The 20,733-nt window shown below is 37.9% G+C and overlaps 1 protein-coding gene across 1 annotated transcript; it reads right to left on the minus strand.

The window, feature by feature from the left end:
* Positions 1-35: 35 nt before the first annotated feature.
* LOC141843408 (uncharacterized) lies at positions 36-20,260 on the minus strand. The gene is given in 11 exon segments (XM_074731479.1): positions 36-881; positions 1,464-1,774; positions 2,107-2,338; positions 3,205-3,360; positions 3,491-3,699; positions 8,736-9,933; positions 13,639-13,910; positions 14,677-14,829; positions 17,419-17,604; positions 17,801-18,077; positions 19,415-20,260. Coding segments are annotated over 11 exon segments (4,050 nt in total). The 5' UTR covers positions 20,185-20,260; the 3' UTR covers positions 36-595.
* Between the last annotated feature and the right edge of the window lie 473 nt (positions 20,261-20,733).

A 20,733-nucleotide genomic window follows, 5' to 3' on the forward strand; every position in this document is an offset into this window, starting at 1 on the left:
TGGATGCCCAAAATTTGCTTGCATGCCAGTACATATACAAATAATACTCTCTGCCAGCTTTGCACTCGCAGTTCATTTTCTACATATACAAATAATACTCTCTGCCAGCTTTGCACTCGCAGTTCATTTTCTACATATACATCATAACCTTACAAATCCCAATTGGGTAGTGCAGGTAAAAACAAAGAAAAAAACTATTTCACAAACTGTTCAGAAGAGAAAAATTAAGCAGTGAACTAGACACGAACAGAAAATTCGGAGTAACCTGTAATATAGGATAGCCAGATTCCTAAGAAACTCAATACTGACTAGACCATAAATATATGATAAGCAAGGGCTTTAAATTGATGCTCCTTCCACTTCTTCCTGCAATAATACAAGCAGCTGAACGATACTTCAAGCAATGCCCTGATAACCTATGGAAACATCATGGCACTTCTATCCTACTGACAAGGCATTTCATTTGTACAAATGGAGTGAAATATGATCGGAGTGAAATATGATCAAGTTTCAACTTTGAGCATTTGCGCAATTAGTAGCGAGAAATGCATTTGATATAACCACCATGTTCATCCATTCTGCACTATAATACCTGTCAATGCATCTTTTCCCGAGGTTGCTTTGGAAAGAAAAGAATGGCCAATAGGAAACATACACCAAGGCCAACAATTCCATCAAATGGGTGCAGAGGATGGCTACTGATTAACCAGGAAGGAGCTCCAACCTCATATCTGATGAAGCCGCCAGCTTGCAAAGTAATATTGGTGAACATTATTCCAGAACGCACCCCGATTGGTACATAAATTTTATCCTGAGATCTTTGTTTAATTCCAAAAAGCGCTAAAGATAACAAGAAGAAACCAGGTACTGAAGGGAGAGACCTGTGATTTGAAAATCATTATAAGCATCATACTATATAAATGACTAAAATGTATGTTACAACAGTATGCTAATGAGTATATGTACTAAATAGAAAAAATTTACAACTTTGACAATTGACAGTATTTAATTGGTACTTATCCACTGATACTAAAGAATAAAGGTGCTAAGTCTTTTGGTCATCATATGGATGTAGGAGATGAACTTGCAAGGAAACATACAGAGAATTTGCCGGACCATGAGTTAAACTAAACCTTTATGGAAAGAAAACTATGCGTTCCCACTAGCATACAATTGTTACTCATACTAACTCCAAGCACTAGTCATAAGAAATAATATCATCTAGCGAGGAAAATCCAAATTTATATTCAATAGATGCAACTCCAAAAGAATTCTATGATAATATGTTTTCGCCATTTATCAAAGATAAGTCATGAAAAAAGACAACAGACAACTACTACCAGAAAGCAATTGGCAGCTTCATGCTTCCAAAACTACTACAAGTAAAAAATCAATTATGCATAGAAAATTGAAAACAACATATGTGAAAGATGTCAAAAAGCATGCAGGAAAAGGGAGCATACCAATGGATTAGTGAAAACGCAATTCCTGATATTATGATGGCAGGGTAATAACCAAGATCAACTTCAACTTCTTTAATAAGCCACGACCTGAATAGCAATTCCTCTACTAAAGCAACACCAGTAGCTGTTAAAATTCCACGAATGCCTAATAGCAATACATTGATAAATGATTTCACCAATACAACTGGACTAGCTGAAAATGAAGTGGGAGCTGGCCAAGATAGGCTTGCAAAACCAAGTAATCCATCTATGGAATGCACAGACATTACGATGACCATTCCTCCAACCAAACCTTTCATAAAACCAAAGACCTACAGAGAATCAGCAGATTATGAGATTACTTAGGTATATGTCACTATAGAAACTAAATAAATACATTCTTCAAGTGATAAAAGTATGGCCATTGATAAAAACAATGATGGTGACCAGAATGGACTTTTGAAACTAACAACATCAGTAAAACAACCTAGGACGAAAATATAAAAGACCCACTAATCATTTCATTTTTTATTTGTGAGACCAAATGAGGCCGAAGCAAGACCTATTAGGTGCAAAGAAGAATGTGAGGCCAAATCATCTTACTAAAATTATGTTACTGGAGCAACTAAAACTTCCACTGTACATGCACAAATTAAACATTTACCCTGGGTGCTGAAAGATCGAGCCCATAGTGTTCAAGAGGATCGTTGTATCCTCATATTCTTTTACCCCAAAGTACAACAAGGATCATGCTAGAAACATAGAGGCCCAAAATACAAGCATATTCAGCAATTACATTAGAAGTCTTCATTGTCCAACTTTGCACTAGTGTTGGGAGCAGGGGAACCACTACTGGAGACCATAGTAGAAGAACCATGCAGCCAAACAAGAAAATCCTAAAGATAACAGACATTCTGATGTTAGTGCCTAAAAAATATATTTGTATAGACTAAGTGGAGCATCAAGCTGAAAAAGAACATGAACATTTCTAAAGTAACAAGCAGAAAACAGTTAACTTCAGAATATAACTTATTAGTTATCCACCACAAGAAAATGCCTCTCCCGTTTCTATTTTTTTTATTGATGTGCATTAGAACTGTTCTGGCTCATTGAACCAGTGTGCCTATGAAGAGTATTATATTATCTCCTAATTACTCACAGAATCTCTATTTATTTAATAAAATCTTAATATAACTGTTGTAATATGAGGATATGGGGATTTTTTCTACTGAAGTTATACAAAGATATACAAGATGGGACTAAAACACAGTCCCTAGAAGATTAAACAAGAGAAAATCACTAATAATGCCATGGCCATGTTGAATTCTGAGGGAGCAGTGCTGGGAGAAAGGGAAACCGGCAAAAAAAAATCATAACAGTAAAAAAAAAAAAAGAAGAATCAATGTTATTGGCCTAGTTCTTTGTGCCATATTCCCTCTCACAAAGTGCAGCTTGCAACCAAATATAGTTGGATTATTTAGCTGGGTCCAGTGGGGTTTTCACCAGAGGAAAACACCAAATAATTAGAAATTTTCCCACATGTTGCTAAAGTTGGAAATTTCCCAACAGGTGTCCCAAAATCCACCCCACCCAAAGGGGGCACTGCTCATAGTTCAGCTACCTGGGTAAACAAACACATCCAATGCATTTTCCTTTGAAATGTATTCCAAGTTCAATTGAATAACGAAAAAAATTGTAGTTGTACAGAATGAATCCATGCTACTTAATTTATTGACTGATTAAGAGCAGCTGCAAAACTAACCTCTGTAACAAAGGCCGCTCAGCAATCCGCAAAAATGAGATAAGTCTGTCAGTCAAGCTCATAGCACCACGTAAACCACCCCAAAGCAAAGCAATTTTTCCAACAAATTTCAACAATCCACCCTTTTGTCCCAGTTCTGCTAAAACAGCAACTAATCTTTACATGTTTAACAAAGACACATGTGAGTGAAGAATGATATAAAAATACAAACAAAAGAAACAAGAAGGTACAAAAAAACAAATGTGTTATTTTCTAGAAGTATGATAATAATATAAATGAGTCCCACCTGTCATGATCCACTTCCCCATCATCTTTTGTGGGCACTACAGGTCCAGCAAGAGACATGGCTTTCTCAGCTAAATTGCTTACAATACTAATTGGATTTTTCTCTTGTGATAGCTCCTCGGGACTTGCAGGCTGAACATTTTGAGATCCCTTCTCAGCATTCACACTTGGAGGTTCTATTACTTGATTCTCATTATCCCTTGTCTTTTGCTGAACATTCATGATTAACAGCAAACAGTTAGATTAACCTCATGAACCTAAAAGTAGTTCCTAGATGTGCAAGAACAAAACATAAATCACAAACCTCATTGATATAACAAAAACCGCAGACTAGCTTGCAAGTCCATGTGAAAATGATGACAATTAAACAAGTCCCAAATGCAAGAAAATAGAAAGGAAAAAAATTTGTAGGGAGACATATAATGATGCTATAGAATTCTGAGGACAATTAAACAAGTCCCGAATGTGAGAAAATACAAAGGAAGAAATTCATAGGGAGAGCCATTAAGAGAAAACCAAATATAACCACCAATGATGATATAGGATTTTAAATCAGTTATCTGAGAAGAAAGCCATAGAGCAGATCAAAGAACAAGATTTTTTTGAGCAACATATAAATGAAAGAAACTCCTTGCAGTATTTTCTTATAATCATGAAAAAAAAAAACAAATTGGACTAATTCTTAATAGCTTCGATTGGGCCAGTAAAATCAAAGATGATGGTTATTCTTTCCTATTTTGATAAATTTCACAAGAAAATACAGGAATTATGCAGGAAGAAGTTTCTTCCATTAAATTACTAATAAGTTATCAGCAGATGTGTAATCAAAATTTAATTGAAACGAAACAAAGGAAACAGCAGAAAAATTATTTTCAATAATGTCAACTGACAATAGCTTCCAGGACAATCATAAACAATTCTATTTGGAGGAGTGGAAGTACCTACAAAGGATCAGATTATTCTTGTGCAAAATTCACCAAAACAGCCTGCTTACAAATGCAATAAAAGTAAGGGGATTGAATGGCAGTGGGAACTGTCCTAGGTGTCACATGGTGGAAGAAAATCAACTGCACTCACCAAGGGATTGCCATTTTGCTAAAATCTGCTGGAGTCAGATAGGGGCTGCAAGCTTCAGCAATTTCTTTGTGAAACAGGACATATCCCATTGGATTGTTCAGAACTCATGTAGGACAGATGAGATGCCTACTCGGGGCAGAGACGGATTTACATTAGGCCCGTCCTGGGCTATAGCCCAGCCCAAAAAAATCATGCATGTTAAATCATTTACATTAGGCCCACCCTGGGCTATAGCCCAGCCCAAAAAAAAATCATGCATGTTAAATCATTTACTTCAAATCCTACAGCGAACCAAATGTGTCACGGAAAAAATCTTGCATTCATTTACCCTTGTCAAATCATGCAGGAGAAAGATTTTGCATTAATTATCCCTACCTCAAGTCGTCAATCAGAGATATATTGTTTAAATTTAACCGAGCATTTTTAATATTATTATTTTTATTATCCTTTCATATTGCAAGTATCTTATGTAATTATTATTATTTTTAATTCAAAACACTTTTGTTACTAAAAAAGATTTTTTTTCCTTTTTTTATAATTATATTTTTTATTATATTAATAGAAAATTTTCTCTTCAGAAATCCTAATATATAAATAAATTAATCTTTTGAGATAATTATATATTATTATCCCATTAATTTTAAGTTACATTTATACAATCAATCTCAATTAAATTTATCAACAATGATTTTCTAATAAATATGAAATATAGGTAAAAAATATCAACTTGTCTTAACCCAGAGTAGAATATAAAAAAATGAGTAAGAAGGATTTAATTAGTCAAATTAATCATATATATTAAAATAAATAGACCTCAATATGTGTGAAATAGAGTATGTGTCAATGTATTGTATATTGAGAAAAAAAAATCTTCAACTCATTACAGTGCAATGCCAATGTCAGATAAAATATAGGTTATATCCATGAAATCATAGATCGATCCAAGATAGAGTTGTCTTGGACTCTAATCCAATTCAAAAAAAATTACATAAGTATTTTATAGCCCATAATTTGACATAAAAAAGAATTAATTTTTTATTTTATTTGGTACTTAATTCACTTTTTTCACACTCAAAGCTCAACCTAGTTCATCTCAGATGCCTAGATCCATCCCTGACTAGGGGGGGGGGGGGGGGGGGGGGGGAGTTGGTGTATCAATTTGGGACGGCATGCACAGGAGGTTGTGGGATAGGTGTAACATGACGGTCTTAGCAGTGGGTCATGAGACCCCTTCTAAATCTTAAGAGCTTATGGTTAATAAAGGTCAAGACCATGCCTGGGTGGGAATGACCATGCAACTAGAATGTGGAAATAGAGGTAGGAAACAACCTTAGCATGTTCTAGATTGGTTGTGGGGAGTGGAAATGGATGAAACAGAGCAAATTGGCTTTGGTCCAGCTGCCATTGGAGGAGTGGTTAGAGATGGAGAAGGCTCCATTAACCTAGTTTTCATGTGAACCATCAATCCTACCTCTCCTTGATGCTGAACTACATGGAATTCAATCACAAACTCAGCTAGCGCGGGGCAGAGGAGCAAGGAAGGTTGTGAGGAAGGCTTGGCCATCAGTGTGCAAAGAGAGACTACAGGATATCTGTGCTTGGTTTGACAGGAGTTGGCAAGCAAAGGTGGTGTTTAGACAAAGAAGTAGCAACAGTATGCTGATAATTGTAATATTTAGGGCATGAGATATATTAAGACATTTTGGGAGTGATTCCATGCATCCTAAACTCATTCAAGAGCCTTTTAGCTTGTAATTAGTGTGACTTCAAGTGTTGATTACGGGACACATGAAGGTTAGTTCCATTACAAGGTGTATAACAATTCAAGTGGCCAAGACCTAACCGGGTTATCATGTGATGCAACAACAGACCATCGATTAAGATGCCCAACATCAAACACGGGTTGACCGTGTCCCCTGACACGGTCGTATCTCATATGGCCACCTAACGAAGAGAAATCCAAAGTCGAACACGATTTGACCATGTTTTCTGACACGGTCGTGTTCGGTCAACCGAAGACATCTAGCAGCCAACACGGCTAGGTCGTACTTCCCAACACGACCGTATTCGGTCAACCGTGTTCGCCTAGCAACTGACACGGCCAGGCCATGCTCGGCAACACGGCTTGGCACGGTGGCGATGCCCCAAACCTAGAAGGCTTTGTGATGTAGGAGGACCCGAGCTTTGGAAGGTCATAACTTTTGACTCAGGTGGAACCACGGGACATATAACTTATTAAATTGAAGCTCGTTTAGAGATCTACAAATGGTTACTGGATGTAACCCTAACGACCCAATCTCAGTCCAAAAAAAATATCGTTTAAAGCTTTTTCAGAGGCTCTGAATAATTAGGATTATTTTCGTCTTTTGCTTCGTAGGATTTTGAGACTATTTAAACCTTTGTTTAGATGTTGTTAGGATGATTATCTTTTGTTTTGAATCAACCTCTTTGGTTAAACCTAGAGATGACTTCTTTCCATTTGACGATTTCTAGTGTTTTCTCTAAGTTTCCGTTGTGTCAACGAGCCTCCAGAATAATTGCTATTATGTCCGATGCCATCATATGACTTCAAAGATATCACGAGACACATGACTACCAGGCCATCAATGCCTAACTAGGGCATCACATAATCTTAGGGATATCAAGGGCATGTTATAGTTAGGTTATTGATGCCACCTGGAAGATCATATGACCTAATGGCAATGTAATATTGAAGAGCCACTTTTAGTAGATTCAAACATCTCTCTCTCTTTTGATGTTGATGAGTCATTACATTATGCATGGAGTGAAACTTGATGTATGGTTGTATTCTACATAACTAAAGTGGCAGTTAGACTTGTTTTACAAGCTAAGGCATCTTTGTCTTCCTTTCTTATTTAACAATTATCTAACCTTTTGTTTTCTCTTCTTGTGATGCCATCCTATCAGTTACATTGACATCCTTTATTTATGTTTGCCTCCAAACCAATGTGAAGCAGTAATAGAGTTGGCAAGTCAGATTGTTAAGTGCAATGTTATATTGACTGCTCCGAATTATTGTTTCTACAGGAGTTAGAATTTTTGTACAACTTCAGGGATTTTCAACCCTTTATTGTTATTAGCTTTCTTGCATTTCTTTTTTATGCCATCATACTTTGTTGTATTTTATTTTGTTGAATTAAACCTTATGTCTAATTTAATTTTGTTAAATTAAAAATTCGAAATCTCGAACCGTGCTGGCTGAAATTTCAGCCTTTGACTGGAATGATATTGTTTTTGGTATCATGCCAGGATGAAGTAGAAGGAATCATTGTTTGTGCCAAATGGTATCGAGTTTTGATAATTTACTAGAATGATATGTTTCAACATTTTATAAGATTTCAAACCATGGTTAAACTTATTTCTATTCTTATAATATATTGCTGTTTTGTTATCATACATGTGTGTTTCACTCTCTTGTTGTTTGTGGCACAATTCATTGGTTAAGCATGTTTAAAAATCACTAGTGAAACAGTAAACCAAATGTGAGCATAAATTTTTCAGATAACGGGCCAAAATTTTGAAATATCAATGAGGACTTATAGTTATGATCAACATTCAATCAAGGAGATTTACATGTCATGTTCCTGAGATTATCTAGTGAAGAGTAGGAAAACATATTAATCATATAATGCAGAATGGGCAAATTGATTACATTGCCAAAAGAAGCATGTACGATTGTGAAAACAATCATACATGCAAGAGACAAATAAAAAAGGATAGACTGACTTTATATGCGTGTAAGCATCAGCATATGATAGAGGTTTTAGTTAGAACTTAGAACAACATAGAATTAGAAGATTTACAAGCCACTCAAAATAAATAAGTCACATTAAACATTCAGGCTCTAGAATATGGCAAGAAAGGAGCATGTATTTTGAACTATTACAGCAAGAACATGATAATACTAGAAACAGAAAAAAGATCAAGAGTTTCATGAAGGTGACCAATGTGTAGATTCTCAAGACAAGCAATTCTGGCAATTATTACTCTGGAAAATGTGTCAAATCATGGCACAGAAAAGCAATGACAACCTAATATAAGTATCAGGTGAGAAGCTAAGCTGACAATAATCTAATGAAGAAAGAAGTAATAGACAAAGAGCTTCCACAAAATGCAGTGAGGCACTTTATGCTCCATGACATATTTACCTGCTGGCGTGCTAATAATGCAGAAGCACCTAAGGCAGCTGTAACAGCTCCAAACATGGCCCCATCACGATTGGTATTAACTTTGGTCATTTTATCCTCATCACTAGAACAATCATGAGCAAGATCCTTTTCATCATCATAAAGTTCATTCCTGGCATGCTCTTCTGACAAATGTTTGTCTTCAACTTTTCCAACTTTCTTATAATCTTTGTGTTTGTCATGTAAGGCAGCAATCACGAAGTATTTTCTCAAGGATGCCAATAATGAACCAACAATTACACCAACTGGAAGAACCTTCTTCAAATATCTAGTTTCCTCAACAACAGAAGATATTATTTGGACTGTGCTTCCTCCTTCTAATGTACCAATTCTTACCAATCTCAAGTCACCAATCTCTGATGATGGTTTCAAGTTTAAGTGATGGTTCAGAATAATTGCTTGGCTTACCATATCAACAACTAGTTTCATGTCATCTACAAGAACCTCTTCAATTTCATCCAACATAGAAATGCTCAATCTTCGACGAACTTCAACTTTCAGAGCATCAAGTAAACTATTTCTTACTAAGGACAATGTGACCTCCTTATATGCATCCAAACCACCCTTGATATGTATACTTTCAGTTGATTGGCCCTTAAGTTTTGAATCTTGTGGATTTACAATTACATAAGATGTCTCAATAACATTATCTTGATCAATGTGCTTTGCTGATTGATGCAAAATTTCATTATGACCATTGATAGTTGGTATTTTCCAGCCTTCATCCTGGTTACTACCTAAACTTGTTGCTTGGTCTGGCATTTTCCATTGCCCTTTTTCTGGGTCAAGAAATAAATCAGTTGTCATGTCTAAATTAGATGGGTTTGGTCTTGGATACTGAGAAGTAAAATACATCTGGAGATAGGCTTCATATGGTGAGCCCCAATAATAACGGTTGATATCGAGAGGAAACTTCTGCAAAGGATCAATTTTGCTAATTTTAGTTGCAGAAGAATTAACTTGTGAAGTATTTCCTTCACCAGCCATACTATCATTTCTCTCCATAACCTTTCTAGGGTAAATATCTACCTCAGTTAACTTATAATTGGATGCAGTTACAACTGATTTTTCACTTGATCCACTGTCTTTTTCCTCTATCCTTTCACAATTGTCTGATTTGACAGTAAGATGGCCAGCTGAGAAGAAGAAATCGGCAAGGCTGCATCGCACGCACAGCGATGAAATAGCTGATGAACTGCAATAGCTAGGGGGCAAAGAGCGATAGGAGAGGCTTCGATTCGATCCTCGCTTGAGATTGACTCTCCTCCTTGGTACAACTAGAGATGAGATTAAGCTTTCACCGGTCAAATGTCAATGGTGCGGCACCTACTTCATTGACCTTAGTGCCTGTAGTTGGCCTATTTTGCTTAGTAGTGAAATGATGAAAGGGCAATCCAAGCACCCGAACTCCACTCCCGATGTTGAGATCAGTTATCACGGATTCAATCAAAAGATATACCCTAAGTCAAGGCGATGAAGCAGGCTCAAGGCCAAGGGAAATAGCTTTAGGAACTCTAGTCTCGAGCTACACTCTGGCAAGGAAAAACCTTTTACGTACTATTCAGTTGATTTTTCACTTCTTCATTTTATTGAGAAAAGAGGCTCACATCCTATTTAGAAATAGAAAGAGCGGTGCATCCGGAAACCCGGCCTGCTCTTCTTGGCTGAGGGGCTCTCCTTCTTAGAGTGAATTCTGGCTCAAACTAACTTATTTCAATAATGATTTCACTAAGCTCGTTCCTATCTAAGCTCATTCAGAATCTATCTTCTAGAAGAAAGGATAGTATTTAAAGCTAATAAGGCGGGTAAGGAAGACTACTGATTGTATTCAGATAAATTGGTTTGTATTTTCGGTATAAACCAATACATGGATGGCTTTCAATATCATGTTGGAAAATCTCCTTTCTTTTTTCCACCGATAGCCTTTGGCTTTAGCAAATTGCATTCCCTTACCGACCTCTCAATAGAGATTAGCTTGTTTCGCATGATCGGTACAAGCATCCGGTAGAGTTAGAGAGGAAGACCTATCCGATAAAGTAAAGTGCAGTTGGTTTCGCTTTATCCTTTTAGTTTGGCAGGAGCAACTCCCTAACCGCATAGAGGTTTCTTATGGCATGGCATCGAGTGATATCTGCCTTAAGAGTGTTGTGTGTGGTTCAAAGCCTAAATATGAGGGTCTCTGATTCCGAGCGATGATGCAGGGATCTGCTAACCAATGCAACCGGTAGGGGTTTTGTAGAAGGCCATCTTCCTTCAGTCTTTCGTTTGTCTTACAGGTATCTTTTGTACTGTGCGTCAAAGTTTTGGTTGATAGAGTCCGACTGGGACCCGTGTGAATCAATTGCTGTTGGTTAAGGTTTTTAGTATAAGGAAAAAGGAAAGCTTTATCTTCATGAATTGAGTATCGAAGGATGAATGACCGACAATTCCTCCACGACACTGCCGCCGGCGGATCCTAAACTGCCGCCGGATCCACCTCTGTTTAAGCACCCCTGGGATACGTTTCTGCTACCGTTGGCACAAGCAGATTCTCCTCGGCCTTTCATCTTATTGCTTCGAGCTCTCTTCGGGAAAGTGTAAAAGTGTAACCTGCTGCTCCTTGATTTCACATAAACAACTGAGTGCCTTCTGCTCCTTTTGGTCTTCTCTTTCTGTGTCTATTGATCTCCTGCCCACTCACACTCACATTCTCTTTATCGAATCCTTCTAGGCAGATAGGACTACTCCTGCTTGCTCTTGGCCTTGGCTGCTTAGAGACATCCCTTTAGTTCGTCTTAGAGAATGGAATTAGGAATTTGATTTTCGTCTTATTGTAGGAACTTATATTAAGGGCGGTGCCCGAACACGATTTCTATCTTTCTACCGGGGCCCTCTCTTTTGGAATTTAATCCACAAAACCAAGAACTGATAGAATTGTTGATGCCACCGCCCTTACTATAATATAAGTTGAAAAAAGAGTGGAATTAATGATTTGAAAAAGAGGGCTAGGTCTAGCCAAGGATTGAGTCCTTTTCTTTTGGATCTGCTACTCGACCCCTATTCTGTTACAGGTTTGCCTAGCGCTTCCATCGAAAGCTTATACCTGTTGACTTTGAAGCCAATTAATTGCCATCCAAGCATCCCGTTCTTCGATTTCTGATTCATATGCATCTAAAGACCGACCAAGCAAGGGTTAACGTTGTGTAGTCGGGAGTTGCCGCTTTGGCTAATAGCTAGCCTAAGACAAGAGGCAATAAAGCAGAGCTTTTTAAGCGCGCTCTGAAACCGGATCAATTAGGGCTAAATAGACAAGCACTTTCGTCAACACAGCAGTAGGACACTCCGGTCCGAACACGGGCAATGATTACCAAGGGATCTTTATTAACCAAAAAAAAGCCCGCAGTCAGTGGATTTGACTTCTCACGCGTAAGCGAAGCGTTAACAACTCCTTTCTTCTCGTTTACAATACAAGAAGGACAACCAATCAGGATGCTTATACACCTCTATAGTCTAGCTTCATCTTTTCTCAGCCGGTTGCTCAGCTCTGTTGTTGGTCGACACGATCAGGTTGCTTTGGAACGCATCTTGATCAGCTCCTGTTTTGGTCTATTCCCAGCTGCTTGTGGATGGGATAGTAGCTCTCTTGATCAGTACTCGGCTCTGTTTGACTCTCCTTTCCGCATCTGATCTCCTCATCCCGTCTAGCCCTTTCCTACAACCTATCTACTGGTTTGAAAGAAGTAAGCCGAGCTTTTTCCATCTGAGACCTTTTTTAGATCTGGGAAAGATTTTTGTAAACTCGGTGACATCAGCACAGGTAAAGTACCGCCGAAGAACCGGACTATAACAACGAGAACTCTTTTTTTCGAGAGATATTTGAACTTACCCAGAAAGACACATTTTGTAGCACGAGGACGGCCGGGCTTTGATTCAACTTGGATCGGCATCTTCCGTACACTGCAACCGATGTCCGCCGGTAGAGTCTTCTCGGGAAGCATTTCAGTCTATTCTCATGTGCCTATTTAAATTAAATTGATAGGAGCTATCCGCTTACTACTTGAATGAATCCAATAGTCAGAGATGATAGCCTAGATCCTCCCTTTCACTAACTTCTAGCCATGGTCACCTCAGAAGGAACTTTGCTCTTAGGCTCGACACGCGAACGTTTACCGGCTGGGCTTATGGCAACTCCTTTCCCTTTAGAATCTCCGGCCCGAGAAGCAAAGCAGGAGTCAAGGCTGGATGTTTTTCTGGCCTTTATTCATCTACTCTTTGTTCTGCAGCTGGCGGTACGTCATCGGAGATAGAACGATTAATGCTTTCGCCGATGAGCAAGTGTGAGCAGCTTCCCCTGAAGAAATGTGACTTTGGTCTTCTTCTAAGCCGGAGACAAATCGATGGAAAACCTATCTTTCGACTCTTTCTTTCTCGCCTGAAGGCATAGGCAGGCCTATGATCCATCTATGTGAACTACTCGATATCTTGACGGAATCATTACTAAGACTAATTCATTCTATAGGAGATCGGGAATTCTTTCCTTTACTTCTTCTGCCAACCCCTATCTTCAAAGCCCTATCTGACCTTGAAACTTAGCGCACAACGTAGAGTTCTATTCGAAGTGGATCACTGGCTGGACCAGTCTTTTCCTAAGCTCTTAATGAGATTGCCGCTTCCGGACCTGGGGAAGCTAAAAGATTATGGCCCGGGGATCCTTCCAATTGAGAACATTGAAGCCGGGAAGTTCGATGCGAAGATAGCCAGGCTCTTTATTTGTCATCCGATGAGCTTCACGTGGCAGCCCTACAAGCATGGTCTTTAAGATAAGCCCTCAATCTTGTATGATTGGTCGACAAGGTCAATGAAAAGGGGCCTTGCTACTTATTGCTGTTGTGAAAATGGATCAAAGATAGTATCTGCTCCATGCGCGCCTAAATTTTTTGTATGGATAAGCTTCCCTGCAGTATTCCTATCTGCCATCTCCTGGCTTATATATAGTTGGCGTGAATCATAATGCCCATTCTCTCTACTTGAAAATCTCTTTTCTGGTGTTTTCTCATCAACAAATGTACTGGCTTTTGAAGGACTTATTGTGACATCAACATCTCTTAAAAGAGGATGGCGACCTTTCAAAAGTGTGAGTTCCACTGCTGACATCCACTAGACAGAGTGCATGCGGAATTAAAGTCGAAGATTGCCAAAATAGGTATATTATGGTGAGAAACTATAAATGGTGATGACAGAACTACAAGAAACTAAAAGCTCTTAAGACAAATTGTGAGAAACCATTATGTTAAGCAACACAAATTGTTGCAAATAATGAATATAGTATTCTGTAGTAAAACTTATTTATCCATCAAATTTTATTCTAAATTTCACTGTATATTGCTCAATATAGAATTCTTAGTTTAGTTAAAAACAAATATACAGAGTAATAAACTAACAAAAATTTGAATGCCAGCAGAAATATGTAATGAGAACAAGCTTTATGCGACCAAACTGCACGCTAACTATTCTCTAATTTGTATCCCTTGTGGGATCTCCATGTTTTATAACCCTTGACATTCTTAGCAAGAACACCCATATAGACGAATGAGATTCCAGGAGTATCATAAGCTACATATGTTAATGCCAATGTCGAGAATTGTCCCTTTCCTGAACTAAAAGATTTTTAGAATGTCTTGTACATCTAGCAATGTATTAGCAATGTATTATCATACTTGTTTATGGAAGAAGTAATAATAGGCTCATTCTTAGTTAAAGTAACAAGGTGTTTAACTGAAGTATCCAGCACCAATTCAACTATTGGACATCAATAGTAACATGTTTATATGCAGAAGAAGTGCTCGAGGACTGTCAGTTCCAATCTGTGGGCATGCCTAAAGTCAGAAATCATAAATTAATCAGATAAATAGCCAAAGGATACCTCAATAGCAAGCTGTTGACACCAAATGGTAGCAGAATTCTTGGCTGCATTAATGGTCGATGGCAAACAAGAACAAAGAATGAGGCTTGTAAATGGATTTTCTGCTATTGAGCCACGTGGAATAGAGAAAGATGGTACTGTCCCATCATCGGTCTGTAAAGTTGCACCTCAAAATGAAATAGTGTCAATATTAATTTAGAATCAAAACTAATTTAAAATGCATGTGCCACTATGAATATTTATTCAGAAGTATCAGAAAAATAAATTTTATAAATGAAGAAATGCAGATGGGATTATACATACTGTGCCTACCAATGAGGTTCTAAATATCAGTTTCTGCACTGGCCTCAATCCCAACTCAAAACAGTACCATAATTTGGATCTCCAGAATGTAATTATGCCAATTGGCGTGACACCACTCCACATTTTATACATTGCTATAGACATACATCTAATCAATCACACTTTCAAATCTTTTAAAAAGATATTTATCCTTTTATAATTTGTTTCAATAAGAATATTAAAAAAACACCCATTATTTCTGGTATTGAAAAAGAAGAAGCTTCTTTAACCTAGAAAAACTTCATAGAAACTGATTAACCATATATGTCCCAGAGAGATCTCTCAATATGACTGATCAGTGAATTAGCAAGCAGAGTTCCAGAACCATGATAGAGATTTACATGATATAATACAGTAAGTCAGCATAAATATCAGAGAAATGGTGTGAATAAGTCAGAGGAAGAGTCAAAATCTGAGAAGGAAAATTCAACTAATCTACACTGTTAGAGATATTTGATTAATAGGGCTGACCTATCAAAAAAGTAATCTCAGACTCAGATGTCTACCACACTCTCTTGATCTCAAAGACAGGAATCAGCATTTTTGAAATCCAAGACACTGCCAGCTCATTTTTTTAAAAGCTGTCTTCCTAAACAAGGTCAATACTCTCAGAGATTTGAAATGATAGACACCGTGAGTTTAAGAGAAAAGACAAAGCAACGTGAAAGTGCCATGAATTTAAAAAAGTATAGAGAGAGAGGATAAAGTTTGGGAACTATGTATTAGACAATTGCTGTAATGCTTTCAATAATAGATATGCCTATTGTTCATCACATTATATGTATGTTGAGCTCTTGGAGCTAGCAGGAAATTTACATGAGAATTTTAGTCTTGCTTCTACTTTTTGGTGGAAGATTGAGGCAATCAATTATACCATCTTGCATATAATCATGTCTTAAAAACGTTGAATTAATGGAGTCACCATGGTGAGGCCATATGCAACACACATGAGCAGTATGATGCATTGCTAAGCATTGCATAGGTGTGACAGGCACTTAGATGGAATGTGGCACTTTGTTGATGCACTTTAACATCCTCCTGAGTTACATTGAGGCACGTATTTATTTTGTTGTCATGTAGGAAAGTGTACTCTATCTGCACCACCATATAAGATGATCAATCTGCCAACAAGTTGCATGTGCTAACGATCTGATTTCATCTCAAGTGGTGACACATATCAAACCAACAGGTCTAAGTGGACCGGGCTCTCAAACTGATGTGATTTAGATCATGCAAGGGCCCATATCAAAGCAGCATAGTTGCAGTCTGAGTGTCTAACCAAAATCAAGAGAAGATGCACTCTTCTATACAAGGACTAAAATAGGTTGTGTAAACTTCACTCGAATCAACTGATTTCATAGCAAACCTCCTCTCTCTCTGTAAATGGAAACCTACTTCCTCCCAGTATGTGAAACTATCAGATTGATAACTTTGATGGTCAATTCTAGTGACATTGTTTCTGAGTCGAGTAGAGCACGGGCTTGTCTTGGCAGTGCAAAAGACAAAAGGGTTGTTTATCTCATGGTAGCCTAGCGAATTCACAGAATTCAGTTGCACATTGTTGGTGAGGGTGACTTAAAGACTTAAGAAAAGTGACTACATGCTTCAAGATCGACATTTGCTATGAGTTCACAAGTCATCATTCTGGTCAATCGGCAACCAATTTCCTACAATAATAAAAATATGCAACTGTGCACTGATATATATTAGTTTTCTGAGTCATGATTAAGTGCTTGATGGTATTAAATACTTAACATTATAAAATTGAATTTTAAAACAAACAAATATAACTAGGCCTTACGGACTTAAGGAAACTTTCCTAAAATGTACCACAGTGCATAGGTATAAAAGAAGAAATAGTATTTGGACAAACTATATGGTTAATTCCTGAAGAAAAACACAACTCGATGGTTGATCATGTTTGAATGAAGACGCAAGTAAAATTAACAATCAGCAAAGAATCACAGGCATGTGTTTCCAAACCAAGTTAAACAAGCAAAACAAAAAAATGCACATTACAATGTTCTACTGGTCAAGGGTTACCACTCTGTACATATTGCAATGGAATGCTTCTTGTCAACCAATAACAATGTGACATGCAATTATATAAAGATTATTAGCAATAGTTTGCATAGACAACAATAGTGTCCTTGAAAAACATAGATCCAAGAGCCATAATGGCCATGTATTTTGAACAAGAAAACAACACTTAAATTTATAGTATTTGTTCTCTAATAACGCCAAAATATCTATGATGGTGTTCGTGAGGTTATACTAATCTCCTTTAAGATGAAAAATAACTCATTTAATTGTTTCATAAAGAAAACAGAACATGAATGCTGTGCACAGTTTGTAAATGATTCTACTGCCAACCAAACTTGACATAAGTCTGAAACATACCTGTACAAAAAGAACAGGAATCTTAAGGTTGCCAATTGAGTTCCTTGTACTAGCCATAGAATAGAACTCCTCAACTTTATGATAACCATGAGAAACCATTGATATAGATTGATCAAAATCCCGAACCGACTTTGCTAATAAGGCTGTTTGAATGTCAAAGCCTTTAGCCTTGCCCTGAAATAGCTCCTGAAAGAATAGAGGCAATTTTAGTACCTAACCAACAAAATTGGACAAATGACAATCTAAAAATATAAAAGCTGGTTCCATCTCTTCTCCATTCTCAAAAAAGCTGAAGGTGGTTTCTCTACAAATAACTATAATTTATATACCACCCTAGAAAAAGATGCAGTCAGGACTATTGTTATCTGAAACAATCAACCACCTTATTAGCTTGAAGAATATTCACCAATCCACTTGTGAGCTTTTGGTCTAAAGTGATATGATGAGGAAATGACCTTGTAGCTTCATCTAAGTCAAATGTATTATCTATGCAAACAGCAGCTGTCAAAACAGTTGAGTCTCCTACATCAGCAAGATACTTTGTAAGCATATTTGCACCATAACCCCAGCCAATACTCATCATTGTTGTCCAGGGTCTTACTGTGCTGACAAATTGGATCACTGTCAAGATATCATCACTATCAGCAGCTGTGAATATCCTACAATTATTTTTAAACTCTGTCATGAAGATTGTACATTAGACACAGCAAGCATATAAACAGTTAAAAAGGTGTTCTAAAATCAGAAACAAATTAACTGAGTAGGCAAATGGAAGAAAACAATTGCTAGATGAAGTGAGATAACAAACAGTGAAAAGACATTTCAAATAACAAATATTTTGTTCAACCAACAAAAGTGATATAGGAGAAAAGTTTTCTGTTGTCATTTTTCAATCAGCTAGATTTATAAAAAAAAAAAACTTACATAATAAAACCTGACCTGCATAATCACAAGACTAAGAATAAGTTTAACAATGCAACATCACAATCTAACTTTCGCCTAACAAGATTGACACCAAATTTCCTGGAATAATGACTGAGGCAATTAGCATTAAGTTGAGTAGTTCTTGAGTTCATCTTGACATCTTTGAGCAATTTCACACATTTTATTTTCAACTCTCTGTTCAAATTGAACGATATGTCCAAGGTTACATTTAGTTACTAGGGCATCCCAATGCACAAAGCTCCTGCTTCCGCTTACATTCAGTTACTAGATGATAATATAATATGTCTGGCAAGGCAATTTGCCATTTTTGACGCAGTGGTTGGTAGCCAACTCTATGCTAAATTCAAGGATCTACTCAGTTTCAATATTAAACGATTCAGTTGTCTTATAAATGAAGGTGACAAGATTACTTCAAGATTACCTCAGCAAACAGTATGGAATAATATTCTCTTACAGTTTCATTCATTCTGTGAAGATGGCTTCAACTCCAAAGATAACTTATTTTGCAGAAAGAGAATGTGGAATGAATTTCATAGGCGAAGTAACCACAGCAATTTAACAAATCTAGTGACAAATAAACACATAATTTATGAAAAAGTATAAAGACTATTTTGTTGCTTCAATCAAAACATTGTTAAATGTAATTGAAATATTACATCTAAACGGTACTATTTTCTAATCTTTCAGATAAATTTGGCATATTCATTGATAGAAGTTTTCTAAGTCAAACGAGGCATAATTAATCTTTCAGTTGGTATTGCATTTTATGGGACTGGTTGTGCATTTATCACCTTTAATTGCTTCACATTGCACTCCAATGCACAAGTAAGCTCAGAAAAGAATGTAACACAAAATTGTAGGTTAAAGGCATACAGTCTTGTTTAGTTGTCTCTATATTGTTTACCAACTTACTTATCCAAAAACCATCTGTTGTACCTTAACTGTTGCTTGAACCAAAAATTACTTCAGCTGGCTAAATCCTTGCAATCACATTGACCATATGAATATCAAGTCTTCCTAGCAATGAACCCAGATAAATATTTTTCTTTACCTTGGCGTCGTCAAAGGAGAACCAGCACATCCCCTTGGATTCATAACAATGGGGAAATAACCATGTTGGAGGGCATCAAACACGAATGCTTTGACACATCTACCCATACTTCCCTCAGGAGTCCCCGGCACAATGAGCACCGTCGTGTCCAGTCCATGCTCCTTCCGTAATTCCAAGTTTTCTGGCCAATCCAACGATATCACTCCACCATCATCAGTCCTCAAACAGAGCCTCTGGTATTGAATTTCCTCTTCTGGCCTCTTTTCTCCTTCCTTTCTCAAGACAGGAATCCTCCCACGGCTCAAATTCACGTAGTGCCTCTCCTCTCTCAGAAGCATATCACTCACTCCCTCCAAAAGAACGCCGCCGTCCTCAAAGGAAACGGATGGGCATCGGAGGAGCACGCTCCTGTTGAATGGCGTCGGGCTCGTGAACAAGACCCAATCCCCGACCACGGCATCCGCTTCAAGCGTGCGATTCCACAGGTTAGAGAAATAGAGAGAGGCACCGGCGGCCAATCCAATGGCGGGGGTGAAGACGAGGTCGAGCGAGGTTGGAGAGGGGAAGACGGAGATGAGGTCGCGGAAGAGGTCGTCCAGCGAGGCGCGGACTCGCAAGACGACCAGAGGCCGCCGGCTCCGCCAGCGACGCTGGCACCGGATGACGATCGAATCTCGGGTACGAGGGATCCAGCGAAAGGACGAGAAGTTCCTCCGTCGGACACACGTCACCTGAGGATCACTATGGTAGTGGATCGCCCGGAGGTTCATGCGGAGAAAACGACGAAGAGCTAGGGTTTCTGGAGAGTTCGATGGAACCAAAGAGAGAGGACGAATGGTAGAGGAGGAGGAGGGGAGGCGGTGAGGCTGCCGGAAGAAGTACGGACGAGAAGGCGGCACGTGGAGAGGAAGAGACGAAGAGTTCGTGAAATGACGTGAATACCCTCATGTCTTCATGTATATGATATATCACCGTCGAATCGATGGCGGTAGCGTGCTATAGTTCGGCTATAAATTGAGTGGTGCAGCTCTGTGATATCAAGAGTGTAATTACGTGTAGAGCCGTTAAACAGATCAATTCATGATGGGACGGGTCAACCCATAATATGTCCATCATATGACGGGATGGAGCGGACTGTTTCATCAATTAGGCAGATTATAAAATTTCCAACTCAACCCAATTCAAGTCAAGCCGCGGGTAAGGCGGACCAACCCGCGGACCTATTAAAAAATAAAAAAATATTACAAATATTAAAAATTTTAAATTTTAATTATAATTTAAATGGATTAAGTTAAAATTTTTAAGTTTGAATTATAATT

This window comes from Curcuma longa, chromosome 12, assembly GCF_044706935.1.
Source record: "Curcuma longa cultivar G26 ecotype Majalengka, Jawa Barat chromosome 12, ITB_CL_G26_1.1, whole genome shotgun sequence".
Classification (NCBI taxonomy): domain Eukaryota; kingdom Viridiplantae; phylum Streptophyta; class Magnoliopsida; order Zingiberales; family Zingiberaceae; genus Curcuma; species Curcuma longa.